At 37.0% G+C, this 26,142-nt stretch overlaps 4 protein-coding genes across 5 annotated transcripts; 2 read left to right on the top strand and 2 right to left on the bottom strand.

The window, feature by feature from the left end:
• Positions 1-3,257: 3,257 nt before the first annotated feature.
• On the bottom strand, positions 3,258-6,261 carry LOC100263069 (transcription factor DIVARICATA). Of its 2 annotated transcripts, XM_010655884.3 has the most exons (3): positions 4,973-6,249; positions 3,865-4,401; positions 3,258-3,663 (listed from the first exon to the last, which is right to left on the bottom strand). In XM_010655884.3, the coding sequence occupies exons 1-2, from the start codon at positions 5,395-5,397 to the stop codon at positions 3,888-3,890; spliced, it is 939 nt and encodes a 312-aa protein (XP_010654186.1). In that variant the 5' UTR covers positions 5,398-6,249; the 3' UTR covers positions 3,258-3,663; positions 3,865-3,887. The 2 variants fall into 2 exon arrangements, with proteins under 2 accessions (XP_010654186.1, XP_002278729.1); XM_002278693.5 differs by having other exon boundaries at positions 3,258-4,401; positions 4,973-6,261.
• Positions 6,262-7,153: 892 nt separating this feature from the next.
• On the bottom strand, positions 7,154-10,415 carry LOC100240808 (laccase-4). Its single transcript, XM_002278602.5, has 6 exons — positions 10,288-10,415; positions 9,411-9,562; positions 9,016-9,260; positions 8,772-8,900; positions 7,728-8,651; positions 7,154-7,619 (listed from the first exon to the last, which is right to left on the bottom strand). The coding sequence occupies exons 1-6, from the start codon at positions 10,375-10,377 to the stop codon at positions 7,489-7,491; spliced, it is 1,671 nt and encodes a 556-aa protein (XP_002278638.1). The 5' UTR covers positions 10,378-10,415; the 3' UTR covers positions 7,154-7,488.
• A 5,762-nt stretch (positions 10,416-16,177) lies between these two features.
• LOC100264798 (protein NRT1/ PTR FAMILY 8.1) lies at positions 16,178-24,295 on the top strand. Its single transcript, XM_059739148.1, has 9 exons — positions 16,178-16,365; positions 16,466-16,683; positions 16,794-17,347; positions 17,484-18,242; positions 18,664-18,672; positions 21,728-21,843; positions 21,995-22,212; positions 22,381-22,931; positions 23,297-24,295. The coding sequence occupies exons 1-9, from the start codon at positions 16,260-16,262 to the stop codon at positions 24,126-24,128; spliced, it is 3,363 nt and encodes a 1,120-aa protein (XP_059595131.1). The 5' UTR covers positions 16,178-16,259; the 3' UTR covers positions 24,129-24,295.
• Positions 24,296-24,815: 520 nt separating this feature from the next.
• LOC100242508 (uncharacterized) lies at positions 24,816-25,913 on the top strand. Its single transcript, XM_002273978.4, has 2 exons — positions 24,816-25,256; positions 25,353-25,913. The coding sequence occupies exons 1-2, from the start codon at positions 24,924-24,926 to the stop codon at positions 25,794-25,796; spliced, it is 777 nt and encodes a 258-aa protein (XP_002274014.1). The 5' UTR covers positions 24,816-24,923; the 3' UTR covers positions 25,797-25,913.
• The last annotated feature ends 229 nt before the right edge of the window (positions 25,914-26,142 follow it).

Raw genomic sequence — 26,142 nt, 5'->3', positions numbered from 1 at the left:
TGACATATTTGGCTATCTTTGTGTAATACTTTGTGATGGGAAACATTTATGTACAATATTATTTGGAAAAGCATTTGTTTTGAAGTAGTACAAAAATGAAAAACCTGACGTTTCCCTGTGCGATTCACCTTGGCCAAACAGAAGATCGAACTGTTAACCATTAACTTAGCCTCCATCTTGCCTTGACTGTCCTTCAGGTTGATGTCAGTTTATGATACAGGATAATCTTAGGGACAGATAAGATATAATCCTTTGACCTAAAAGAATCTGGATTTTTAGAACACTATCAATATTAACCTACTTGGACAGGTGAAGCGAGTTGTAGTGTTGGAGGCACCCCTAAAAGTTGGATGTGGGCCTAGTTCAGCTCAGCCCAAGAAAAGGTAGGACTTGTTCAAATAAGTCGATGAGGAATGGGCATCCATAATGATGTGATGACTGCCAACCCTACTCGCAGGAGTGGTAGATTGTATTTTTCTTCAGAATTTCATTAGAGCCACGAGTGAATCAACGCTCAGAAACAAAACATAAAGCAGAAAGGCGGGTTTCTTAGTCGTTCAACCTGGAGTTTGGCTGACTTTTACCATGCCACATGATGTTTTTGCACCATCAACCCACTACGATCAATCACTCAAGAACACAAGAGAAAGTAGTTGAGAAAAGAGGAGAGAATCAGGAAAACAAACCAAGCAGATATATTTAACTAGGGCTGAACTTTTTCCCTTTTAATTTCCGTTTTTTTTTCCTCTCTTGTATATACTGAGAGAAAATATCAGAACTTCATGAGATGCTTTTTCTTATTGGGAAACTAGAATGTATTATTAAGGAAATGTGGTGCTCCCGGTGTCACAAGACCTTCAAGAATGTGCTTGGTACCACCCGTTGTCGGTAGCTAATGGTTGTACCAGCCATGCGACCTTTTTATTTATTTTTAATAATTGAAGCTTCAGCAAGAATTATTATGAATCCAATAAGCTTCCAAAAACCAATATGCATAGTGGAAAACATGAACCTATCTTGTCAGCACAACTCTTGAATAGAGATGTTTTCCGGAATAGCTAAAGCCATCTAGGAGACTACTACCAAGATGAACAAAAGCGACCTCTCGTCATTCTCCATAGCCACCCACATTTGCAGGTCAATAATGGATGTTTGTCAGAGAGCAGAGAGCAAGGGGAATGAGTACGTGATTTTTATGTAGGTAAGAGGACAGCCAATAGATAGCAGAGTGGATGGCAAAAGGATCTCATTACCAATTCAAATCAACGGATATCCAAGCTCACATTATTGGCCTTGGTATTGAAATTTCCCCACAGCTACTTGTTCACCAGTCAGATGCAAGTGTAGTTGCAGGCTTGCAAGACCATAGTATTTGGAGTCATGGTAGATTCCTTGCCTTTTTGTGTGTGTTAGCCGATCATGATGAATTATAAAACGTCTTGCACTTTCTGTCCACTTGTCTTGCTTTCTGTGATGTGTATTAAAAGCGCCCCCAGAATTATTCTTGGATCCATGTGGGCCCAACAGAGAAATAAAAACCAGCTCCTTTATCTTTTTAGAATTTTCTTTCTTACTGACTGGTGTGTAGCGGAGTTTCATTCACAACTTACAAGAATTATTGATGGATGGTTTATTGAAAGCATCTGGAATCAGAGAATCAGAATATTGTTGAACAAATAGAGAAGAAAACAAGCAGGAGCAAAAGTGTAGGGCATGAGACTAATCATGTGGTGTTAGTTTACTTAAGGAGTGGATGAAAATTAGAATAAAGTGGCTAAAGTGCTTTCCAATGCAACTTGCAGAAAGGCAGTTGCTTCAGGAAAAAAAGAAAAAAAGAAAAAAAGAAAGAAAGAAAGAAAGGGAAAATGGGTGGTTTTGTCATTTAGGAAAGAAAAAGTTTATAGGAATGTTCATATTTTTTGTCTGGTGGGTGGGACCAAAATAATTGGTTCTGGTACTGCCAACAATTTGCAACAACAAAAGAAAGCAGCAAAAAGGAAGAGAGCAACATTGAGAGGATCTTTTTTCCTTTCTTTTGTCGCCTGTAATTTCCTTCAGTTTTGATCAAACTGTAACCACTAAGACCAAGTGAATGGAAGTGGAAGAAGGGGATTTTGGATGGTTGACAGACATAACTTATAAATGTAAAGACCTGCAGAAACCAAAATCAACCATTAGTTCCCAGTTGCACTGAACTGGGGAGAAGGTTGATGTAGAAGTAGAGTCAAAATAATATTTCCCACCAAAAAGGAAAACCTTAAATCCCATTTAAGGCTATCAGAGAGAAGTCCTTAATCTTCCTTGATTAAGAATGGAACAAAGCTTCATTCACCTAATGAGACACTAAATACCACCCTGTTTACGTGGAACAGAAGTTACAACTCAAGGAGAGTGGGAACGGGCAAATGGCAAGACCTTTCGGATTTTCATCCATTGGGCATATTTTTGGATTACAAGACCATTATGCCTTTTATGAATAGGGAACATAGTCTGCAAATGCAGTAGTTTTTGGCACAAGTAACAATTGGATTATTGGGGGGAGAAATTATTGCCAATTATTTCAAGGAATGGGGCAAATAAAAGACAAACAAAGGGAGAAAACATAAATCAAGACTGTTGTCTTACATGGCAAACGACATGTGGTTCAACCAGCATAGGGAGGGCCTCTCAAGTGCCTGTTGCTGGATGCAAATTCTAGCCCACTAAAGTACAGTAGGCTAATCTTACATGGATTTTTTCAGCCTCCCACTAATACATTTACTACCGTCCCCTTCTACCCCAGCATGTTATCATTATTGAGATAGCATAGAGAAAAAGAAAGATTGCCATCCTCATTAAAAGACCAAAGCGAAAAGAACATAAAATGGAAAATGAGATGCTTAAGCAGAGAACATTGGACTCAGCTTTGGTTGAGGTTCGATTGTCACTCAGTCAACCAAGTGCCATTGAATGTATAAATCGTATTTTGCCAAAAAGGCATACAGAAAAAGCAATCAAGTCACATATGTCATTTCAATGAGTGCAAGTGCCTTGTGACTTGGCAAATTCAGACCACGCATCAGTACAACATGGCCAATTGTCCAAATCAACCGCTTCCACTTTGGTTTATGATAGCGTATAAAGCACACAAAATGATTCCATGTGTTGAACCAAAAGCATAACCCATCCTCATTAAATCTTTAGAAAATTATGAATCCCACTCCCCATTTCAGGAATAACAACTAATAGAACATTTCAAAGTAAATCAGACTTAAAAATTACATAACCACCAGCTGAAATGATTTTATTGGAGAGAAGTACATAATCTACAAAGTTCCCAACTAATGGAAGAACAGCACAGTTCACAGAGGAATTCTTGTTTGAATGATTCATGACATCTCACTATTAATAATAGTATCAACAAGTTTAAATAAAGCCTTCTTCCTAAGACATTCTAAAGCTTTATATCAGCCTTAAAGGGGCTTATCTCACTAGCGCCTCTATTTCACCCACCATCATGTGAACTTGGAAGCTGCACAATTTACTGATTCAAATAAGTCTTAATGATAGGACAGACCATGATCTAGTTTAATCCCTTTTCCACTCTCGTTTTGATACACACAGGTCCAATCTGTAAATGCCTTCTGACCACCCTCAAGTTCCCCTCAAACAGGCATGCAACATCTGAATTCAGAAACAATTTCAAACTTCACTTACATTGAACTTCCCTTCCAGTTTCATGGTTTTAAATTATGAAAAGATCTCTTTCTAGGGTTTAATTGCCCAGGACTAACTCAAAGCCTCATTGATAAGCTCACATAAAACCATGACAAAGCATAGACACAGCAATCCAACTTCACACAATAAGATTTAACATTTCAGTACCTTAGGGCTCGGAGCATTCCATTTCATCCATGAAGACGCTGTTGTTGTTGTGTGGATGGCATCTGGAATATTGAACTATGAGGTACAAACTGAGGTCCATTAAGAGTACCTCTATGCAGAAATTGTTCATGCAGCTTAAGCCCATTTGAAGAAATCCCACAAGGAGGTGCTAAGAATGGATTGCCATTTGAAGGATTGAAAACCATAGCTGCTCCTTGATTTGGCGGTCTCTGGTCAAGCATTGGTTTGGCTGTGCCAACCATATTTGGGTACTGTGGCAGCTGCATAACTGTGGTAGAGCAATCAGGCGATGAAGGTCTGTCATTGTCTGAGGAAGGAGACTTAGAGTCGGTGAGATTTACAGTTGTGATGTCATGGATGCTAGATCTCCTCTTATCTTTCCCCACTGAAAGTTGCCTGATAAAGTACTTCTGAGCATGACTAGCCACCTGGGTGGGAGTCCTAGTAGTCACAAAATTGCGTGAGATGTTTCTCCAGTCACCTTTTCCATACTTCTTAAGACCCATCAGAAACTGCCTGTGGTTTCATCATCAATAAAACACATCACAAACCGCAGGAGGAAACAAAAACATCAAGAGCTTGATCCTTATCTTGAAGAAAAGACATTCAATAGAATAGCATTTATAAATGCAAATAACCAGAGCACATATGAAGAAATTCTCATTGAACCACCCAAACTTCAGGCTATCAGATACTTTCAGTTACCAAACCTATGACTATGTAGTCATATTCCATTTGGTTGCAAGAAAATGTAGGAAAAGCAAAGCATACAAAATTTTGAATATTAGATTTTTAAAACAAAAACCCATGGGAACTGAGACTAATAAAACTATTCTTAATTGAGCCAAACTCTTTCACTTTACAAAAACCGAAACCACATGAAACTAACATTCAAAATTGAATTTTCAACTCCTTTCTGAATTCTCAGCGACCAAACAAATATTTGGGTATCTATGTAAACAAAGAAACCAATTGGAATGTAGGTTGACTTCTAGTAAGGCTAGCAGGTCATCCAGACATGTTACATCAATTAACAAATAGAAAATTCGAACAGATTAAACATAATTTTATAATTAGAATAAATTACCTGTGCTCTTCTTCGGTCCACGGCACTCCTTTCTTCCTTTCTTGATCGGTAGACCGAGTCGCAGAGCCCCTCTTTCCGCCAGGAAAGTAGAACTGTTTCAACCCATCAAAGCCTTGATTGTTATTCCACTCCAATTTGAAAGAACTGGTACTGTATCCAGGAATTGGGATCAACCCTGCCTCTATGTCACTAATATCATCTTCCAAGTCCTTATACTGCTTTATTACATCTTCCACCGTCTTCCCCGGGATCATGGCTGCCACTTTCAGCCATCGATCCGGGGTATCTTTGTCGTGCAACGCGAGGGCATTCTCAAACAGCTTGTTCTCCTCGTGGGTCCATTTTGTCCCATTACTTTCACTGAACAACCAATTCGAATTTTGAAGATATGAGGCCGGAGAGAGAAATTCAATTCCTCGATACATTGCTCAGAATAATGAATTACAGTGTAGACATAGCTAGTAAAGCTTGGCAATCCCCACCATTATACGATTTCTCAAGAATTCCTTAGAAATTTATAAAGGCAAAGACAGAAAATCTAGAAGAGAAATGCAGAGACTTTGAGGTTTCCCAGAGAAATGGTCATTGAATTTAGAAGCATTTGGAGGGAATCAGAATGGAATACCCTTTTGAGTCAAGGGTGAACTGAGGAATCTGGAAAAGACCCACTTTCCAAAATCCAAGGAAAATTCAAGAAACAGTTGAAAAAGCAGATCTTACCTGTGAAAAGATAAACCCTAGACCTCCCTATCAGATCCAAAAGCAGAAAAATATCAAGGAAAAAAAGAAAGAGAAACAAAACCCAGATTTAATTTCAAAAAACAAAAGAAAAAGAAAAAGAAGTGGGAAGGCTTGAAGCTCACAAAGTGAGACTCAAGACTTACTTTAACAGAAAACCCAGTTGAAATGAAGAAGAAGAAAACAGAGGAAACAGAGAGATTTTGCAGAATCGAAGCAGTAAAAGTGGAAAAGATTTGTTCTTTCTTCTTTATTTTTACAGAAAGAAGGAGTTTGAGGGATAAAGACAATAGGAGAGAGCTATGAAGAAGTGAACAGCCAAGTATGCCAGCTCCTGCTGTCTTCAAGAGGGAGACCTACAAACAGTGCTAGGAATGAGTACAGAGACACAAGGGTTGAGTCGTGATTGGAGGGTTTGGTATTTGCAGGGGCTGTGACTAGCAAAAGTTCCCCAATTATGAGAGAGAGAGACAGAAGAGATGCTGCAGAAATTTTGAAAAGGACAATCTGTAATTAGCAGAACAATATGGTTGAAGCACACGTCCATAGAAGCCCCATTGTTTTATTTATTTACACAGAACATATATTATAAAAAATTAACCATTATTAATTCTAAAATGTAAAATTTGTAACAATTAGGGAGGATAAAAAAATGGGACAATTCACTTTAGGCCTGGCCTACACATAGGGCTGTAAAGTACAGCTCAAAACACTCTTAATGGTTCTCTTTCCTTCTAAAAATGTTACTGAGCTGCATTATTGAGCCAGAGGAAAAACACAGTTAAATGTCTAGCACTGCAGATGAGGCTGCCCATTAGAAATAAAAAGTCTAAATCATTGTTTGGTTGATGAAAAAAAAAAAAGATAGGAAGGGAAAGTAAACAAAGAATGCTTTAAATCTTTCTTTAAGCAGGTAGAGTTCAGCATTTTGAATTTGATACTATTGATTGTTTAGGCAAGAGGAATCAATCAAATAAACCATCTGCCCAGTAGAACCCATTGCAAGCCGTTTGGCATGGTTGACCCATTGTTTAGAATTTTTCTCCTGAGTTTTCTCAACAACCAATCAAAAGCTAAGAGAAACACTGGTACTGCCCAGAAAATCAGATGGTAAAATGACACCACGCAATCATAAGCACCAATGAGAGCTCAGTGTTCCAAAGCTCGGTTTACCGCCTTGGGGCGTGCCTCACTAGGATCCACCACCAACTTTTTGGCCCACTCTTGAGTAAAGCCCGCATACGTTTGGGCCTCGCGCTGGCCCACCAAAAAGTAAAATAAATGCGTAAAAGCAGGTGGGAGGTGGCGTGGCGCTTTAATTTCGTGTCTCAAATGATTCAAGTGTCTGATCTGGATAATGGTCTTGATTTCATAAAAGGTTGCACTATATATTACTGAATTTATAAAGAAAATAAAATGATACTGCCTTAGAAATTTGTAGAATGGATTCAGCAATCAAATGGTTCCTATTAAATAAGTACGTGGATTTGAAGAACCTTGGGAACTTACATAAACACATACAATCAAAACTTATACATATATTATTCAGATTCCAACACACGTGACCCTGAAAAATTTGAGTATTATTCCCAATTTCCCATAACTAAAATGCTAGCGCTTATTGAAGCATGCTTGAGCAAATTCTCGTGTTTTACTCAAGAAACAATAAAACTCTCCTTTTCTTCATCTGCGTGGAACTTTTTCCTGTCTCATCCACTCTTCACGGGGAAAATTCCACTCTACTTGTATGTATAATTAGCTGTTGTTTGGGATGTAAATTAACATTTGGGAAGATCACTTGGAGGGGGTATAATGGACTGGTTGGGGCCTTTGCCGTTGTCCACCAAGAATGCCATCTTCAGTCCCCAGGTTGTATGCACTTCCAAGTGGCAATGCATGAACCAAACTCCTGCGTATTACAAATTAAATGTAATTAGGGGACCTTAATTCATGGAGAAAAATTTGTAATGAAATTTGAAATTAGGCCCTAATTGAAGATGCGTCAAAAAGTATATACCTGGATTATCTGCTAGAAATCTGATAGCTGTCCACCCACCGGATGGTACTCCAATAGTGTTCCGCTCAACAGGATCAATGAGATTAAAGTTTTGAGGATCCGTCTTTGGGTTGTAATTTCCCAGTCCTTTGCCCACAGCGAAGAAGTTGAACCCATGTAGATGGACTGGATGGTTCTCAGTGGCGATGATCCCAGTATCTTGTAAAACTACTTGAACCGTAGAGTTGTAAGGTACCCTATAAACCTTTGTCCCATTCGTGGTCTGCAAGTTTGCGGGCGAGCCAGTGTAATTAAAAGCCACGGGTGGGTTAGCTGGGAAGTCGGTGGTGTACACACCGCTTATGTTGAAGTAGTGTGCTTGAAGAATGGCTGTAGTTGGCATCACAAACGTGACATTATTCATACTAGCCACTGCCCGGCTTCCATTACCGGCGACGCAGGTAGCACAAGGGTTAATTCCTAGCCCCACCGTGATGAAAAGGGAGTGATCCACGGTTAATGGAACTTTGGCTGGGTACTTTTTGGAATTAAGGCTTCGGAGAGAGTTTACGAACTTGTTAGCAACTGCAGTTGCATTTGGTGGAGGTGGGCTAGTAAGACTGGTGGGGGAACTCGCAAGTGTGCCGGAGTAGTGCAGAGTTGCTGTTGCAGTAAGGTTATCTACTGCGATGGGGGAGTCCATGAAAGGGGAGGCGGCCATCAAGTACTTGCCAGAGCTTTGATCTGCTGTGATAAGAGCATTTGTGGTTTGGCCAGGGGCAATAACAAGAGTGTCGATCTTGAATGGCTTTGTGTAGACGGCGTCCACTTCTACGACAGAGAGTTGATGTCCAGCAATCTTGAAGAAGAGTTCTTCATTGAGTGCAGCGTTAATGATTCGGAGTAGGTAGGTTTTTCCGGCCTCGACTTGCAATGAAAAGCCGCCTGCAAACGATCGACATAGAGTTCCAAAAAAATTTCAGACTGGGTGTTTTATTGAATTTGGGTAGCAAAACTTTTAGGTAGGTAGCTTCCATGCATGATCATGCATGTACATACACGTACCCTGTGAAGGACAATTGGAGACAGGGCCTGGATGGCCGTTAATGGTGTGAGCATCCGAAACATTGGGAGCCAAACCGGAGCTAAGAGCTTGATTGATCACAGCCTCGACATCTGATTTCCACCACTCACCTGCAGCTCAGATATCCAAATTAATTAAATTAAAACCCAAGACATCATTCTCCATGAATCAAAATCACTACAAAACTTCATTCCTAAAACAAGTTGGATCACAGTTTGAGCGCACCTAATATGACAACAACCTCCTTATGGGGTTTTGGAAAAGGATAGGGCACCCCTCGCTTAGGCAAGATAACGATGGCACCATGGACAGTTGCCCTTAGCCAAAGGACATGCGCATGCCAAAGAAGTGTGCCCCGTTGGCCAGTAACGGTGAAGTTGTATAAATAGCTTTGCCCTGTCTGGATTGGGCACTGGGTGATGTATGCTGGCCCGTCCGACCACCCCGTTCTCAGTTGCCTTATACCATGCCTGCCACAATTAATTTTACCCAATTATAATTATCTTTCACTTCAGTTGTCAAACAAACAGAACTGCAACATATAAGTGATACGAGTCCTCGTATATTTCAAAGCCAAGTTAGGGACAAATTTACAAGTATAGTGGAATTTGGATCCTCACCAATGGATGGAAACATTGTATTTGACGTGGTTGACAACCCTGACAAGCACTGTGTCGTCTTCCCTGACATAGAGAGTGGGCCCCGGGAACCGTCCATTCACGGTGACAATGGGCTTGCTAGCGCATAGTCTATTTGTATTCTTCAACACCACCTGCCCAAGTTACCCACACCCCCACCAAAACCCCATTTTATCACTCTGTCAATAAATTGGCGCATATATGTTGTCTTCCAGTAAATAAATCCCCCCTGTTATTTCAATATTATTTTTGTGGGTGGACCTTCCATGTCTTTCACAAGCTTTTTCAAAACAAAAATCATTTTGTTTGCAGCTTGCACCAACCTTCTTGACTAATGTGCGTAAGTATAATAACAACAAGAGGCTACTTCATTAATTAATCAACGAATTTGTCTCATCCACTAAAAGTTACAAGCAGGAGTTTAATGGTTTCGTGGTACATTATTAAGAATAAGTCCTTCCTAGTAATGGTGTTTTATGCTGATCATAGTATGAGTAATAGTACGTAGATGTACTATTATTCATCATAATAATAACGAGAAAGAAAATTGATTAAGCAGTTTTTGTAGGCCTATGGAAATGAAAATGGTGAGAGATCGGCGGTTGTCATTAGTAGATGGATATAAATTTTATCCGGCAAAAGCTTTAATTGCATATGAAGGAAAACAAATGTAGTATCTCCAAAGAATGATTTATGTGAAAGGACATGCAACTTTTGCCTGTGGGGCAAGCCCTATTCATGACCCTAAAAAGCACTTAAAACTTAAGTGCATTACGGCCTGAGCCCCATTAATAGCTCTCTATGCAACAACTAGCTAGGCATGTGTTCTTCAACAATCAACAATCAACAATATACTTACATTAAATGTGTATTGCCGAACCCTGCACTCGACTAATGCTGGTAACAGGCAAGCCACAAGAACCAGAACGCGAACCCAAGAGTACTTCATCTCAATCTTTCTCTTTCTCTCTCTCTGCTTTGTCTTAATTCTTCTGGCTTGTTGTACTATGTATGACCAGCCAATGCACTCTTTTAAAGGGGTCATTGCTACCATGTCGTTTTACTTGGTTAGGTGAATGAGGGATTCTTCAGAAATAAGATTTGTTAACCATAAGGTTTAAACAATTCATCATTTCTTGTATGTTACATAAAGTACATGCTCTATGGGCCATTGAAGTTTTGGAAGTAAAGTTATTAAAATCCTAATGCCATCTTTTTTTCAACACAGCCTTAATCAGAATTTTAGTTGGTTGGCGTTTTGTTTCAAAAAGCTTCAAAATTAATTTGTCTTGGTATACCAATATATGTTAAGATTGAAGGCATCTTATCCCATCCATCTTGTCGCACTCTCAGCGGTCACCACCAGTGCTTGAAACATTTACTAACCCAGCTAAACTCGAGCAGGTTGAGTCAGAACAGACGGCCAACTCATTGCAGTTCTTCTAGAGAATGTTGGATGTGACCCATAGGTTCAATTAAATTTAAGTTGCCTTTGTTAGCTTGAATTGGTTAAGCTTAATTAGGGTTCACTTGCTTAAAAACCATGGTCAAAAACCATGGAGAACTTTGTAAGTACTTTCGATTTTAATCTATTAATTTCCCACGTTTCGAATTGAGTACCCTTTTTCTTTTGCATGCACGTAAGTGCAATGAAGCTTCTGCGGAGGAACACATCCCTATGCGACACCAGAGGAGGGTAAATTTACCAATTCAAAACCTGGCTAGGAGTCTCAACAAAGCCATATTATAACGTACATATGTTTTGAGGATTAATCATTTTTTGTTATAAAGATACTTTGATATTTAGATTAGAACATTTAGTGAGTAGATATGAGATGGACAAGCGGGTCCCACTTTTCCATGGCCCAAAAAGATGAAGATTAATAAGTAATGTATTTCCAATATTTCGATAGGCCTGGGTGTCATGGAATGAACAGTATGTGATGTTATAGGCATAAGCAAGGAGGCTTAAGAAGGAAAATGAAAATGGTTGAGAAATGGTTTTCATGTCAAGCATCAGATGGTAGCCCAGCAAGACATTATGATTTGTTTGAACGCAAAGATTAAACTGACGGTGGGTGAGTGGCAACAACTCCCTCACTAGCTCTCTAATTCATCCTTTTTAATATTTCATCTGCTCTCATTATGCATGTAGGGTCATGAGGAAAGAGGTACATATGAGTGCCGTCATTTCGAGTCTAAAGAGATCAAAAGACAGTGATCAAATCATGGTCAACATCTTCCCCAAGGATATATATGCTCATTAATTTCATGCTGTAGCTATGTACATGTACCCTCTAGAAATAAAATCAAACTCATTTATAGTTATTTGTAATGAATACCCACAACGTTAATTGATACTCACAAAGTTAATCATAAAAAGTTATATTATAGCTATTTGTGACACTACGGGAGCGTTATAAACTCTTAATTTGATTTAATCCAACATCTGATCTTATACTTGTGACACTAAGAGAGCATTATAAACTATTTAATTTAATCCAACATCTAATCTTATACAAATCTTATAACTTTCTAAATTAGGTTTATTTTTTAAGGTTCAAAAGCATTTACTATATGGCATAATTTTTAATACAACAATTATTTTTTGTAAGATAGATTAATAATTTTATTTGAAACATGTAATGGATTTTTTAAGGGTATAATACACTTTACCCCCTCAACCTATCCTGTATTTTGCATATTGTTCATTTAGGTTAAAATCGAACACATTGCACCTCAAGCTTCTTAAATTGTAGCACTCTACATTTTTTGTTGGATGGTGCTAGTTTAAGTGGATGAAAATCTTACGTGTTGTATACATGATTGACCAATGAATGATAGATTTGTAAAGTCTCAAACCCAAAAAGGCCCAAAAACCCAAAAAATCCTCAAATAGCTCTTTTTCCCTTAGTCTTCATTTTCGTTTTCGTCTGCAACAAATTGTAGCGCGAACCCTATTTGGGGTGCAATTTTTAGCATTTTCCCCCTTTTATAGGTGGTTAGCAGTTTCAACATTTTGTCTTTATCTTATTACCATCTCCTCCTTCTTACTCCAATCTTCAAACCCTAATCATACATTTTTTTTTCTTAGGCATCATAAATCTTCCATCTTTGAAGAAGAAACTAAGGGAGTTTGAAGTTTTGAATTTTGGGGGTTTGTAGATGAGCATTTTCCGATGTGATTATTGGAATGACCTTTTTATTTTTTATTTTTTTGTTTTTGGTTTTTAGGTTGATTTTGAAGGGTATCCATTTGGACGGAATTGTTTTTATGTGTGAAATGCTCAATGAAATGTGGGATTTGGGTGGTTTGACTTTATATATTGTTATTTAATTGCAGAGAAAGTGGAAGAAAAAAGAAGAGATTAGAATTTTGGGTTGTTATGGGTTTTCTTTGATCTGGTTTCTAGAAGGAAATTGAAATCTCTACTCAACTATGTCGACTAGTTGTAGTGAGGTTTATGGATGATCAAATTTAAGAACCTTGATTCCTTTTATTTTTGCATTTTCTCAACAGTCAAACAAGGTTAGGGTTGTAATGTATTATATAGACTTGAACAAAAACGAAGATTAAGGGAGGAATGACTTTTTGGGTTTAGGAATTTACAAACCTACCCTTTATTGGTCAATCACGTGTATAACACATAACACTTCCGTCCACTTAAGCTAACACCATCCAACGAAGAAGGCAAAGTGTTACAATTTAAAAAGCTTAGGGTGTAATGTGTTTGATTTTAAACTTAAAGGGGTAGCGTGCAAAACACGGGATAGGTTGAGGGGGTAAAATGTATTAAACTCATTTTTTAATTTGTGTTCTATATCATAAAAGCACGGTTATAAATATAAAGAATAATTATCTGACAGTAACAAATTCATTAATATAATGATATACTTGACCTTGAACTCAAAATATAAATACATCATTGTTAATTTCTTTTACGGTTTTTATTATATTTAATATTGAAAGGTGTGAAAGCAAATTAAAGTATTATTAAAAATTCGAATATATTTTTGGATTTCAACCCCTTCTTTAGAATTTGAGATAAATAATTCATGAACTTGGTAAGGGGCATAGTTAATAACTAATGTATTTCTTCATCAAAACAATAAAATCCTTTTGATTAAATACTTCGCATGATTATTTAGAGCATTTTTTCATTATAAAAGAGAACAAGTTTGATGTCCAACATTGCTACATAACATGTGCATAACCAAACTAATAGACCATTTTTTTCCTTATGTCATAAACAACAACCCATTTTGAAATCGGTGTTTTTAAAATAACTTAGACCATTTTTTCATTATAAAAACAAGAAGTTTGAAATAAGTGTTTTTATTTTTTATTTTTTCTTGTGGGCTCTCTTTTATAATAGACCATTTTATTTTTTTCATTATGTTAATCTTTCTTAGGATATTATATATATATATATATATATATCTGAAATTTATATCATTGAATATGATTTCCAAAGGGATATGATATCTTAAGATATACATATGTTATAAACGTAATATTTTAAGGTAGCATATCTAATGAGATATGTTATATTATATTTATATTTAATTTGTAAAATAAATAAATAAAATATAAATATAAAATGTAAATTATTTTTAATGTTTAAAATAAAAATTATATCACATTCCAATATGTTATATTTAAAACAATGAAATTTATTTTTATGTTTAATAATATTAATGATTAAAACATTTAAGTTTTATAAATAAAAAAAATTATTTCTCTTTTACAAATGCAACTAGAAGATGAGGTTTTTTTTTCCCTTTACTAGCCGCTTTTATTTTATTTTATTTATAAAACTATGAGCTGCAGTTTTGATTCTAAAAAAAAATAAAAAATAAAAAAATGTATATGAACATTCAAATTCTAAACAAAGATATCAATTAATTAACTTGTTAGAATCAATAGAATCATTTAACTTTGCATTTTGTTTATATTTGATGCAAGCTATATTAAGAATTAAAGATGAATTAGTACAAGCATTACAAATGAAAAATTAGGACATTTAGTTGGAATTCTTGATCAATTTTCTTGTTTTGGTAAAAATAAATAAATTGATATTTTGAATATGGATGATACATTTTCAACTTGAAAGAGACTACGACATAAAACTTACGAAATTACAAATTAAATTTGTAACATTATTAAGTGTAGTTATTCTACGTTGTTATAAGTAAGCAACTTTAAGAGTTTAATATATTTTCACTAAAATAAACACTCAGGTGCTTCTTTGTGTAGTTCGTCTAAATCCTAATAATTTATTCATTGCCTTTGATGAGCAAAAACTAATTTGTTTAACTCTATTTTATCCACAAAAGTTTTGTGCAAGAGAGCTTATGGTACTTAATGATTAGTTAGAGACTTTCATTATTGACATACTCTCTAATAGTGCATTTCCAAGTGTGAAGGAATTAATGATATTGTACAAAATATTCCATAAGTCAATGCATGGTTTAAGTATAGTATGATAGACTTGATGGTTCCTTACAATTTTAAAATATTCAATGTATAAACTAGTTATAATATTTTGTATGAAATTATTAAAATACTCTACAAACAAGTTATGTACAAACTAACTAAAGAGGTGGGAAGAATTTTCTAAGTTCAAGGTGGGAATCATTTTGGTAAGAGTGTGACAGGGTGAATGGTGAATGTGCCCAGGCCCTACACTGCTTCCCATGGTGAAGTTGAGGCCCATGCTGGCACATGCTCGCAATTTTTCTCATTAGTTGCTGGCTTCAACCCACCTCCCCGAACCCCACCTCAGACACCACAACTAATGCCACTTATAAGCTCTCAATCTTTATATGTCTTTATAGGATTATATTTGTAGATAAACTATCGAGGACATTTTAACCATTCGAAAAGACATTTTCTTCCTGTAATAATTAATAACCGTGGTTTTGTGGTTTAGGGTCACTTACGAGGGCCCAAGGCAAACCCACCCAAAGCCATTACTGCAGTCCAAAGCAATTCCAGTCAGATTCAAGCCCGTACTGAGGGCTATGGCAGCTCTTAATCCAATTAAATATTGTCCACAAACGAGCCCACTAAAGGTAGTGCCTTCCTGAACTCTGACTTCTCCACACTGCTACAAAGACTACACCAAACATAAAAGAAGACGTTTGATTGTGTTTGAAAGATAGCAACTCCTCCTCCTAGGAAAGCGTGCCAAAAGGGAGAGAGTTTGAACATGGCTAACATAAATATAGCATATGGGGATGGTCTTTAATGTTCATTTAATGACATTTATCTTATTAATCTCTGATCTTTGGACATCACAGCCTTACCATCAAAAGTGACACCACTACAGCAATGCATTTAAGTCCAAATTGAATCGTGTGCCATGCACGGGGAATGAATCCAACTCCACACTTGGGCTTCCCACTGTTGGCATGGGCTTCAGACTTCGGCCAACATATATATTAATTAGGAATCAGGCAAGGAACTAGACCCATGTACCTCATTCAATGTTGTTTATGAGTTGGTATCTTTGCATTAATCTTGGCTTCTTCATATATCAAGGTGCTATAGAAGGAGGGCTGTCTTCTGCTGGAGGCTCCTATCCACAAGGAGATAACAACAAGGGAGCACAGTATTGCTCTCTTTTGTTCTTTATGCTATTGGAGGTGAATCTTCAAGGTACCAGCTGATATTTCAAACTTCTTATGTGATCACGTACTTCACTGATACTATTGTTGTATATATACAGTGTACTGATCCTTGTAGGCGGCAACCAGTTGAAGTTGAAGGCGAATTTACAACATAAATGCATTGAACAGAGCAGGCATTTTTCTGGTTTATGAACAACCATGGCAGAAGAAGACATCTACACTAAAGATGGAACAATTGATTTCCGTAGCAATCCTGCAGTCAAGAAGGAAACAGGAACCTGGAAAGCGTGTCCCTATATCCTTGGTATTGCCTTTTCAAACATCCTATCCTTCACTCCTTTGAAACGTGATCAATGGAAAAAGCCGAGACAGCCTAGAATGATATATGTTTTGAATTTTGACAGGAAATGAATGTTGTGAGAGATTGGCATACTATGGGATTAACACAAATCTAGTCAATTATCTCAAATTTCAACTGAACCAGCGCAATGTTGTGGCTATCAATAATGTTACTAATTGGTCTGGAACATGTTATGTCACTCCACTCCTTGGAGCCTTTCTAGCAGATGCATACTTGGGAAGATATTGGACAATTGCTGGTTTCTCCATCATCTATGTCTTTGTAAGTTTGGTGAAACAGAGTTTTGTTATTCATTTAAACTTTGGTTGGATTTTGATAAATGTTTTTATTTTTCTTAGAAGATCTAAAAACTCTTTAGCTTGTTTCATCAGGGGATGACATTGTTAACACTGTCAGCATCTGCGCATGGGCTGAAACCACTCTGTGATGGACAAAACGTTTGCTATCCAACAGGGTTACAGACTGCAGTGTTCTTTGTAGGACTTTACCTGATAGCGCTGGGGACTGGAGGGATTAAGCCTTGTGTCTCGTCCTTTGGCGCTGATCAATTTGATGACTCTGATGAGACTGAGAGGAAAAGCAAGAGTTCTTTCTTCAATTGGTTCTATTTTTCAATCAACATTGGCGCCCTTCTTGCTTCTTCTGTGCTGGTATGGGTACAAACCAACGTGGGTTGGGGTTGGGGTTTTGGGATCCCTGCTGTGGCCATGGGAATAGCTGTTATGAGTTTCTTCTCAGGCACCCGATTGTACAGAAACCAAAAGCCAGGTGGTAGTCCCTTGACACGCATCTGCCAGGTGATAGTTGCATCCTTGAGGAAATTTCAAGTAGAGGTGCCTGCTGATAAGTGTCTTCTCTATGAGACTGCAGACAGTGAATCTGCTGTCACAGGAAGCCGCAAGCTTGATCACACAAAGCACTTAAGGTGAGGTGAAGTACTCAACTCACTGTTTTTTTGCTCTCTCCTTGGTGAATGATGGTAGTTGATTAATTGCACTAATTTATTAGACATGATTTTTCATCGCTGTGGCACCATCAACTAGTGTTTTTTCCTTTCTCAGTTTCTTTGATAAGGCAGCCGTGGAGACACACATTGATGCGATAAAAGGATCAGTAGATTCCTGGAGACTCTGCACTGTGACCCAGGTTGAGGAACTCAAATCAATAATAAGGTTGCTGCCCATTTGGGCCACTGGCATCGTGTTTTCGGCAGTGTACAGTCAGATGGGCACCCTATTTGTCCTCCAAGGCAACACTATGGACCTTCACATTACCGGCTCCTTCCAGATTCCGTCAGCCTCTCTCTCACTCTTCGACACCATCAGCGTGATCTTCTGGGTCCCCATCTATGACCGTTTGATCGTACCTTTTGCCAGGAAATTCACAGGCCACAAAAGCGGTTTCACCCAACTTCAACGGATAGCAATTGGCCTGGTCATCTCCATCTTTGCCATGTTGGTTGCCGGTACTTTGGAGCTCCTGAGACTGCGCATGGTGAGGGAACACAACTACTACGAGCTCAAGCACATCCCCATGTCAATATTTTGGCAAGTCCCACAGTACTTCATCATAGGTTGCGCAGAAGTTTTCACCTTCATTGGACAGTTGGAATTCTTCTATGAGCAGGCCCCCGATGCCATGAGGAGCCTGTGCTCAGCTCTTTCCCTCACAACTGCTGCACTTGGCAACTACTTGAGTACGCTGCTTGTCAACGTTGTTACAGATGTGAGCACTAGGGGTGGAAAGCCTGGGTGGATACCAGACAACTTGAATTACGGTCATCTTCACTACTTTTTCTGGCTTCTGGCTGCCTTGAGTGTGTTCAACTTGGGAGTATATCTCCAGGTTGCTAGGTGGTACACCTACAAGAGGACAGCGGTAGACTCCCTCTGATGCGGTCCATCTGCTGGATCATCTTTTCCATGGGTTTAGCAAGTTGTTTGCCTTCACTTTTCGACTTGCATATTTGGTTTAATTACTTAAACCAAACCTATTAATTCCTGTTATAACTTCAACAATGCTAAATTACATAATTATGCAATTCTCTAGTTAAATGCTGTCCTTTTACTAGTCTAAGTTTTGAATTTTTTGTATGCATAATATAGTTAGATAAAAATTTACTCCTCTTCTCCTACTATGACCTTATTCATCTAGGAAGCGTCTATATATTTAAATTTTTAATTGGAACATAGGCAACCTGCCATTGGGATTCAGTATCCCAACAAACCACCTGCGAGACAGGGAGATCCCGTTTACAAGCAAGGATTTCCCTTTCGAGCCATGTTTACATACACCTGCAACTCAAATGGTACACTGTCACTGTCCAATCACATGTGATCAATACCAAAAGATCCACGAATTTGGACCTTTCACGCGTTACCCTATATAGTCTCCGGGCCTTACCCTTGAGTGTAGTGAGTATAGGGCTGCCATAAGAAGTTGACAGAGTTGATGTTTATACCCATTAAGGAACAGAGCTGGAGTAGTGAGAACAGAGCCGAGTAATATTTTGACCTAATCCTATCACATGGTCAAGCTCAGTGAGTGGTTCATGCGGAGCTGATTTATAGTTCTGTGTTAAGTCCACATGGTGCCATAAAGGCTTTGACCTACCATTGCTTTTGTATTTGGATACCTGACAGCTTGTCTACTCCAAATGGAAATTTGCTATTGCAGTCCTGTTTTAATAAGATTTTATTTTGTAATTCCCTTTATCTGTTTTAAATTTACATATTTTTTATTATAAAAAAAAAAATTAAATTTCAAATTATTACTATGATGTCGCCCTCTTTTTGTGTAGGACCATATTGTCAAAGCCAGTAACTTCCTACTGCATCAAATTAATGCTTTGTAAAACAAAAATTTATTTGTGGGAAGATAAAATATTTTTAATTTATTTTAATATTTTTTTAAATATTCTAAAAATAAATTTTATATACAATACCTTATTTTTAATCATTCTATATATTTATACAATTATTTTCTAAAACAATACTTATGATAAAAATGATCTCATTCTTTTCTCATAAAAATAACATCTTATTAAAACTTATATATAAATACTTGAAATAATTAAAAGCATTATATCAAAAATATATTACTCTTCAACTAAAAACATGGAAATGATTAAATTCACAAATATGAGTTCATCAATTTTAATTAATTAATTCTAAAATATAATAGAAACTTTGCCCCTCTATTTTTTTTTAATTTTAAAATAGCTTTTATTAAATGAATAATATTTATCTTCAATATATTTGGATTTCAAAAAACACTAAAAATTATTTTTAATTAAAGGAATAATAATTATCCTTAATATACTAGGCTTTGAATAAAATAAAATAAAAACAACAAATAAAAACTTCCACACAATCTATTTAATGTTCATATCTTTTTTTAATTCTCGTTCATATTAGGAAAAGTCATCTTTAATTTATATTGTAAGATATAACATGCTTTATATTATAGATAATTTTTAAATGAAACATCATTATCTACTAATTTATATTTAATTATTTTAAAAATCTCAAAATTTTAACCTTCTACTTAATAATTAATTTTTGAAAATATCCTTAATTCAAAATTCAAAATTCAATTTTTTTTAATTAGTTGACTGATTTATTATGGTAAACTTAAATTCTAAAAACTACCTGAAATTCCATTTTCCACTTTTTCCGAAAAGGGATCAACACTTTTATCAGCACATTAATTTCACATCCCTCATTTTTATATCCCTCTATTCCAAGGACCCTCCGCTAATATCTTCCAAAAACATTACAATAAAATATATTTACCTAATATGAAAATATCTTTACCTTTTAAAACAATCTCTTTATAAAAAAAAAATAAATAAATATTTATAAATTCTTTATTTTTGCAGAAATACCCAGATTATTTAGGAATTGCCTTCCATGGGAAACGCGTCGTTGGAGATTCAGTATCCCAACAGACAACCTTCGAGAAAAGGAGATTCCTTTTATTAGGATTTCCAATTTCAGCAATATTCGCACACATAGTACACCTGCAACTCAAAGCGCGTACTGTCACTATCCAATCAAATGGGTTCATCATCCATGAATTAGGGGGTTGTTCCACACGCGTTTGCTACTTCCATTCACTCTCGTCCTCTTTTAATTTTAAAATTTTAAAAATCTCTAATTTTTTGTATAGTAATTTATTTTTTCCTAATTTTCCTTTCCGCAATTAAAGAGTAGAGACGGGGAGCAAGTAAGAATATAGCACAAATCCAAGGATACCACTGCAAAAAGATGAAAATATATGCCTTCTATTTGGAATATTTAGCCTTACAGGCAACAGATGGACAGCGATGTGATATCTTTCCATATCTTGCAGGAGATTGGAAGGCGAACCGGGCTCGATCTCCTGGTTTTTCTCGCATTCCCTCTGCCCCAAAACCCTACCCTCTCACTGAGACTTGCCTTCTACTTTCTGATTTTCACTCAAGGTATGTCTCATCTCTCTCTCCCCTTCTTTCTCGAGGTTCGTCTCTAATTATGCATGTGCATGCAGTCATGTCGGTGGTATTGTTTTCTGGCTGCTCCATAGTTGATTCTTCTTCAATGGGTCTGTTCTTTAATCTTCAATAACCTTTGGAATATCCAGATATATTTATCCCAAGAGTAAGGAGTCTGTGAACAATGGATGCCGAATATGTTTTTTCTTTAATTCTTGGATTATTGCCCTATCGTCTTATCCCATCAACTGCTATGTTATTTGGTGGGTTTCCACAATTATGACTCCAATGTTTTTTTTACTCCTCTTTTTGATATATGTCACAATAAGAGTAGAAAAAAAATGTTGTTGATTGTACAATTTTGGGTTGGAAGTTTGATCTGAAGATGGGTTTTTGTTAAAGTTGATCCATGGATTCAGTTGCCGATTGTGTCTCTTTGTTGTCCCATTGTTGTTCTCTAGCAAATGATATATTTAATGGGAATTGCAGTAACTTTGAAAATTTAGGCCTTTTCACTCGTGCATATCCTGATTTGGTTGGGTGTTTCTCTGGTCATTTCATGTTTAAAAATCGGGTATGGAAGGGAAGACAATACCATATGCCTATCAATATTTTATCTTTTGACCTTGCGGAAAGAGTGTGCTAACAATATAGTGGCAATTCAAAGAAGTGTCACTCCAATCCTTCCATTTAGAAGACTGACTTCTTTGTGCCTTCAATTCGAATGCAATATTTTTTTAAGTAAAAAATCAAATCAAATCAAATTCTTCTATCAAATATCATTGTTTTAGAATTGTTCATGCTGAAATTGTAGGTGAGTCAGAAACACAGCGAGAATACCATGGCAGAAGACGACATGTACACAAAAGATGGGACAATGAATATCCACAACAAACCTGCTAATAAGAAGAAAACTGGACAATGGAAGGCTTGCCGCTTTATCCTTGGTATGGTTCTAAAGTTTTATATGTTTTATCTCTTACTCTATCATTATTTATACATTTCCATTTACTAATGTTTTATTTGTAATAGTGTTTTGTTTCTGTCCTTTTGGGTGTTTTGCTTGATGACCATGTTTAACCTAATATATTTTTACAGGGAATGAATGTTGTGAAAGGTTGGCATACTATGGGATGAGTACCAATCTGGTTAACTACCTCCAGATACGTCTCAACCAGGGAAATGTGACTGCCTCAAACAATGTCACAAATTGGTCAGGGACTTGCTATATCACCCCATTGATAGGAGCATTTTTGGCTGATGCATATTTCGGAAGATTTTGGATAATTGCCATTTTCTCAATCATCTATTTCTGTGTAAGTTTATTTCAAAGCCTAAAAGTATTTTGCTCTTTCTTGTGTAAGAAAATCTTGAATTGGGTACATTAAAGTGCTTAGGAATTAACTTAATAGGATAGCTTAACTATAAAGTACTATTATTTGTCATCTGAAAATAAAGAATGTTAATATTTGTTGTTGTTATAGGGAATGGTGTTGTTAACCATGACTGCTTCAATTAAAGGACTAAGGCCATCATGCGATGATAATGGTTGTGACCCAACTAAATTACAAAGTGCAGTATGCTTTATAGCACTATACTTAATTGCTCTTGGAACGGGTGGAATCAAGCCATGCGTCTCATCCTTTGGTGCTGATCAATTTGATGTGAATGATGAGGCTGAGAAGAAGAAGAAGAGCTCTTTCTTCAATTGGTTTTACCTTTCCATAAACGTTGGAGCGCTTATAGCTTCCTCAGTTTTGGTCTGGATACAAATGAATGTGGGTTGGGGTTGGGGGTTTGGGATCCCTGCAGTTGCAATGGCCATTGCAGTTGTGTCTTTCTTTTCAGGTAGCAGGATGTACCGGCTTCAAAAACCTGGAGGGAGTCCTCTAACGCGAATTTGCCAGGTTCTGGTTGCATCCACAAGGAAATATCATGTGAAAGTTCCCAATAATAAGTCTCTTCTTTATGAGACTAAAGATGCAGAAAGTAATATTAAAGGAAGTTGCAAACTTGAACACACTGAAAAATTGAGGTATGTGGAATACTACTAGATGTTACTTTTGAGTTATTTATTTAGTGAAATTCCATGACTTACCCCCGTCTTTTTCCAAGGTTTTATGATAATCAGCAAACTAGGTGAAATTCATTAGCTAGCCTAGTCTTCTCTGTTTTTCCTTGATTCAAAATTTCAATTTTTTGTTTGTCAAGTACTTAAAAAAATGTATTTCAATAAATTGTTAAAACACGGTATCGAAACTGATACAAACATAGGAGCTGCAACATTTGTTTTGCATTTTTCTTTTACAGCTTTAGTTCTATGCAGTCTCTGATTGATGATCCATACCTACTAATCTTGATAGTTCAATTGGGATCCTGATTAAAATTATCCAATCCCAGATTTTTTGACAAGGCTGCTGTAGAGGTTGAAAGCGACCATGTGAAGAGCTCGAATAACCCATGGAAACTCTGCACAGTGACCCAAGTTGAAGAGCTCAAGTCCATCCTCCGGTTGCTTCCAGTATGGGCAACTGGAATACTCTTTTCAACTGTCTATAGTCAAATGAGTACTATGTTTGTTTTGCAAGGCAACACCATGGACCAACACATGGGCCCCAACTTCAAGATTCCATCAGCATCCCTCTCTCTCTTTGACACTCTCAGTGTTATCTTTTGGGCACCCGTTTATGATCGAATCATTGTTCCATTTGCTAGGAAGTTCACAGGACATGAACGGGGATTCACTCAGCTGCAACGAATGGGTATTGGGCTTGTTATTTCCATTATTTCCATGATTGTTGCTGGGATTTTGGAGGTTATTCGGCTCAACTATGTGAGGAAGCATAACTACTATGATCTTGAGTACATCCCCATGTCAATATTTTGGCAAGTCCCACAGTATTTCTTGATTGGTTGTGCAGAAGTTTTTACCTTCATTGGACAATTGGAGTTTTACTATGACCAAGCGCCCGATGCCACGAGAAGTTTGTGCTCGGCTCTGTCACTCACAACTAATGCATTGGGAAATTATTTAAGTACTCTGCTAGTTACAATTGTGAATAAAGTGACTACAAGAAATGGGAAGATGGGGTGGATTCCAGATAATATGAATAGGGGTCATCTGGACTATTTCTATTGGCTATTGGCCATTCTTAGCCTGCTCAACTTCCTTGTGTATCTTTGGATCGCAAAATGGTATACTTACAAGAAGGTGACTGGCCGTCCTGGCTGACACACATCGAGCAGTGTAATTGGGTTGTTATTTATTCTATATCCTTTATATGGTTGTGGGCATGGTGTTTCAACTTCAAGATTTAATTTTCTTTTCCTTGAATATTATTGAAGTTCTTGTAAGTATTGTGTTTGAGTCTTGATTATAAAGTATTTGTCAATTTCCTAGTTTCGATGTTCTTAATGTCAAACTTTGACTTAATTTGCATTCACAAATGTGAAGGTAAAAAAAAAAAAAAAAGGAAGAAAGAACATTTTTCTTCCTTTCCGTAGTACTATTATTGCTCACCTTTTTTTTCATATTATAAAATTTAAATGTATATCTTTTATATTACTTGCCATTCATCAATTTAAAATGGTTATATTGTTCTTAGTTGTGTCCCCAAAAGGCCCCACCCAAGCAGCGGCCCTATCCACCAATTAATAATAAGGAAAAAAAGAAGTGTGAAAAAATAGCCCCACAAACGGACGGACCAGTATACTGTCGTGTGAATGTGTGATGCAGATTGCAGAACGAAAATATATTATCTTCTTTGGGCCTTAACGCGAATTCAAGAAAAAGAAGAGAAAGGAAACAGTGTCTCAGACTGTGACACTTTTCCCCAGGGAAAGATATTGTGACTACTTCACCTCACTTTTCAACGATAAACATTATATAATAATGGAAAGGGATAATGTACATTCAATGGGAGGTTCAAAATACTCCTTGTGTATATAAATCATCTTCTCCCCTCCTTTCTCTCTTCTCTCCTCTCTTCTCTCGTCTCTCCATCCGACAGCAAAAACAAGGGAATAGATGATTGCCCTCAAAGCCACTCAAACCTCCTTCACTTCCACCAAATACGTGCTTTTCCACACAAGAAGACTGCCCAAGAAGCGGTCTACTCTCTCCCTCTGCAAGTCCAACGACGATGATTCGAGTCCATCAGATGGTTCATTACCTGAAGGAGATTCTCGCAAGCAGGAACTTCTTGCCAGAATCGCCATGCTTCAGGCTCAGAAAGTCCGTCTCACTGACTACTTGGATGAGAGGTCAGCTTATCTAACTCAATTTGCTGAAGAGGCCAATGCTGAGTTTGATCAGATAGGAGAAAATGCACTCAAAGAACTCGAAGAAGCTGGCACTAGGGTCTGTTCACCTTCTTATATACCCATCCAATGCATAGAGATACAAGGGTCTTGCTTCGGATGATAATACCACTTCTTATTCATTTGTGATTAGCAGATTATGGAGAACATGGAGAGTCAGATGCAAGCCTTCCAGGAATCCTCAGAGATGAGCAGACTGGAGATAGAAAATAATGAGAAGAAGTTAGCAGACTTCGAAGGTCAAATTGAGAAAGAAAGGAATGAAGGGCTGTTCTTCAAGAACCTGAGGCAAAGGACAACTAAAGAAAAAGCAGAAGCTAAGGAGGAAATGGAGAAGATTAGAGAGCTAACCAAAGAAAATGCTGGATCAAAAATCAGAAGGAACATTTACCTTGCATTAGTTGCGGTGCTAGTCATCGGGATCATTGACAATCTGATCTCTCCTTCATCTGATTGGCGGAAAGTTGCAGTTCTGGGGGCAATTTTGGTGGCTTTGCTTTCTCAATTCATCTATGAGCAGAGGATGACAACAGAAGCAGAAAGAACAGAAAAGGAAAAGACTGAGGAAGAAAACAAGTGAAATCCTTTATTTCCCCTGTTGTAAATTAATTTCTTACATATAATTTTCCACTATCTTGGATCAATATAGCATGATACAATAACCCCAACCAAAGTCTCACTGGTTGGGTTTGATACATCAGGCCACTTGGCTTTTGCATCATCAACATTTGATCTTGATGATAACTCTACAATCACCAAAACCCAGGTAACTGGGTTACCACATTATGATGCTTTATGATGAATTCTGCTCCATCATGATATTGGGAATAATAATAATAATAATAATCATAACTCAAGCTTTTATATCAGGTTTAGAACAATTTAAAGATTGATGCAAAGAGATCTAGATACATATTTTGATTTCT

The sequence above is a fragment of the Vitis vinifera genome, chromosome 8, assembly GCF_030704535.1.
Source record: "Vitis vinifera cultivar Pinot Noir 40024 chromosome 8, ASM3070453v1".
In the NCBI taxonomy this organism is placed as follows: Eukaryota; Viridiplantae; Streptophyta; class Magnoliopsida; order Vitales; family Vitaceae; genus Vitis; species Vitis vinifera.
Note: the sequence above shows the minus strand (reverse complement) of the source record. Positions and strands in the feature narration are given on the sequence as shown.

Bases quoted from the DNA above. Each gene is read 5' to 3' on its own strand.
- LOC100263069 (XM_002278693.5), bottom strand. From the start codon at position 5,397: ATGTATCGAGGAATTGAATTTCTCTCTCCGGCCTCATATCTTCAAAAT. The intron at 4,402-4,972 runs GTAATTTATTCT...ATGAAACCACAG, and splicing joins TGGACCGAAGAAGAGCACAG to GCAGTTTCTGATGGGTCTTA.
- LOC100240808 (XM_002278602.5), bottom strand. From the start codon at position 10,377: ATGAAGTACTCTTGGGTTCGCGTTCTGGTTCTTGTGGCTTGCCTGTTA. The intron at 9,261-9,410 runs GTGAGGATCCAA...TAATTGTGGCAG, and splicing joins TACAATGTTTCCATCCATTG to GCATGGTATAAGGCAACTGA. The intron at 8,901-9,015 runs GTGCGCTCAAAC...TCTGAGCTGCAG, and splicing joins GGAGGTTGTTGTCATATTAG to GTGAGTGGTGGAAATCAGAT.
- LOC100242508 (XM_002273978.4), top strand. From the start codon at position 24,924: ATGATTGCCCTCAAAGCCACTCAAACCTCCTTCACTTCCACCAAATAC. The intron at 25,257-25,352 runs GTCTGTTCACCT...TGTGATTAGCAG, and splicing joins TCGAAGAAGCTGGCACTAGG to ATTATGGAGAACATGGAGAG.
- LOC100264798 (XM_059739148.1), top strand. From the start codon at position 16,260: ATGGCAGAAGAAGACATCTACACTAAAGATGGAACAATTGATTTCCGT. The intron at 22,213-22,380 runs GTAAGTTTATTT...TTGTTGTTATAG, and splicing joins TCTCAATCATCTATTTCTGT to GGAATGGTGTTGTTAACCAT. The intron at 22,932-23,296 runs GTATGTGGAATA...ATCCAATCCCAG, and splicing joins GAACACACTGAAAAATTGAG to ATTTTTTGACAAGGCTGCTG.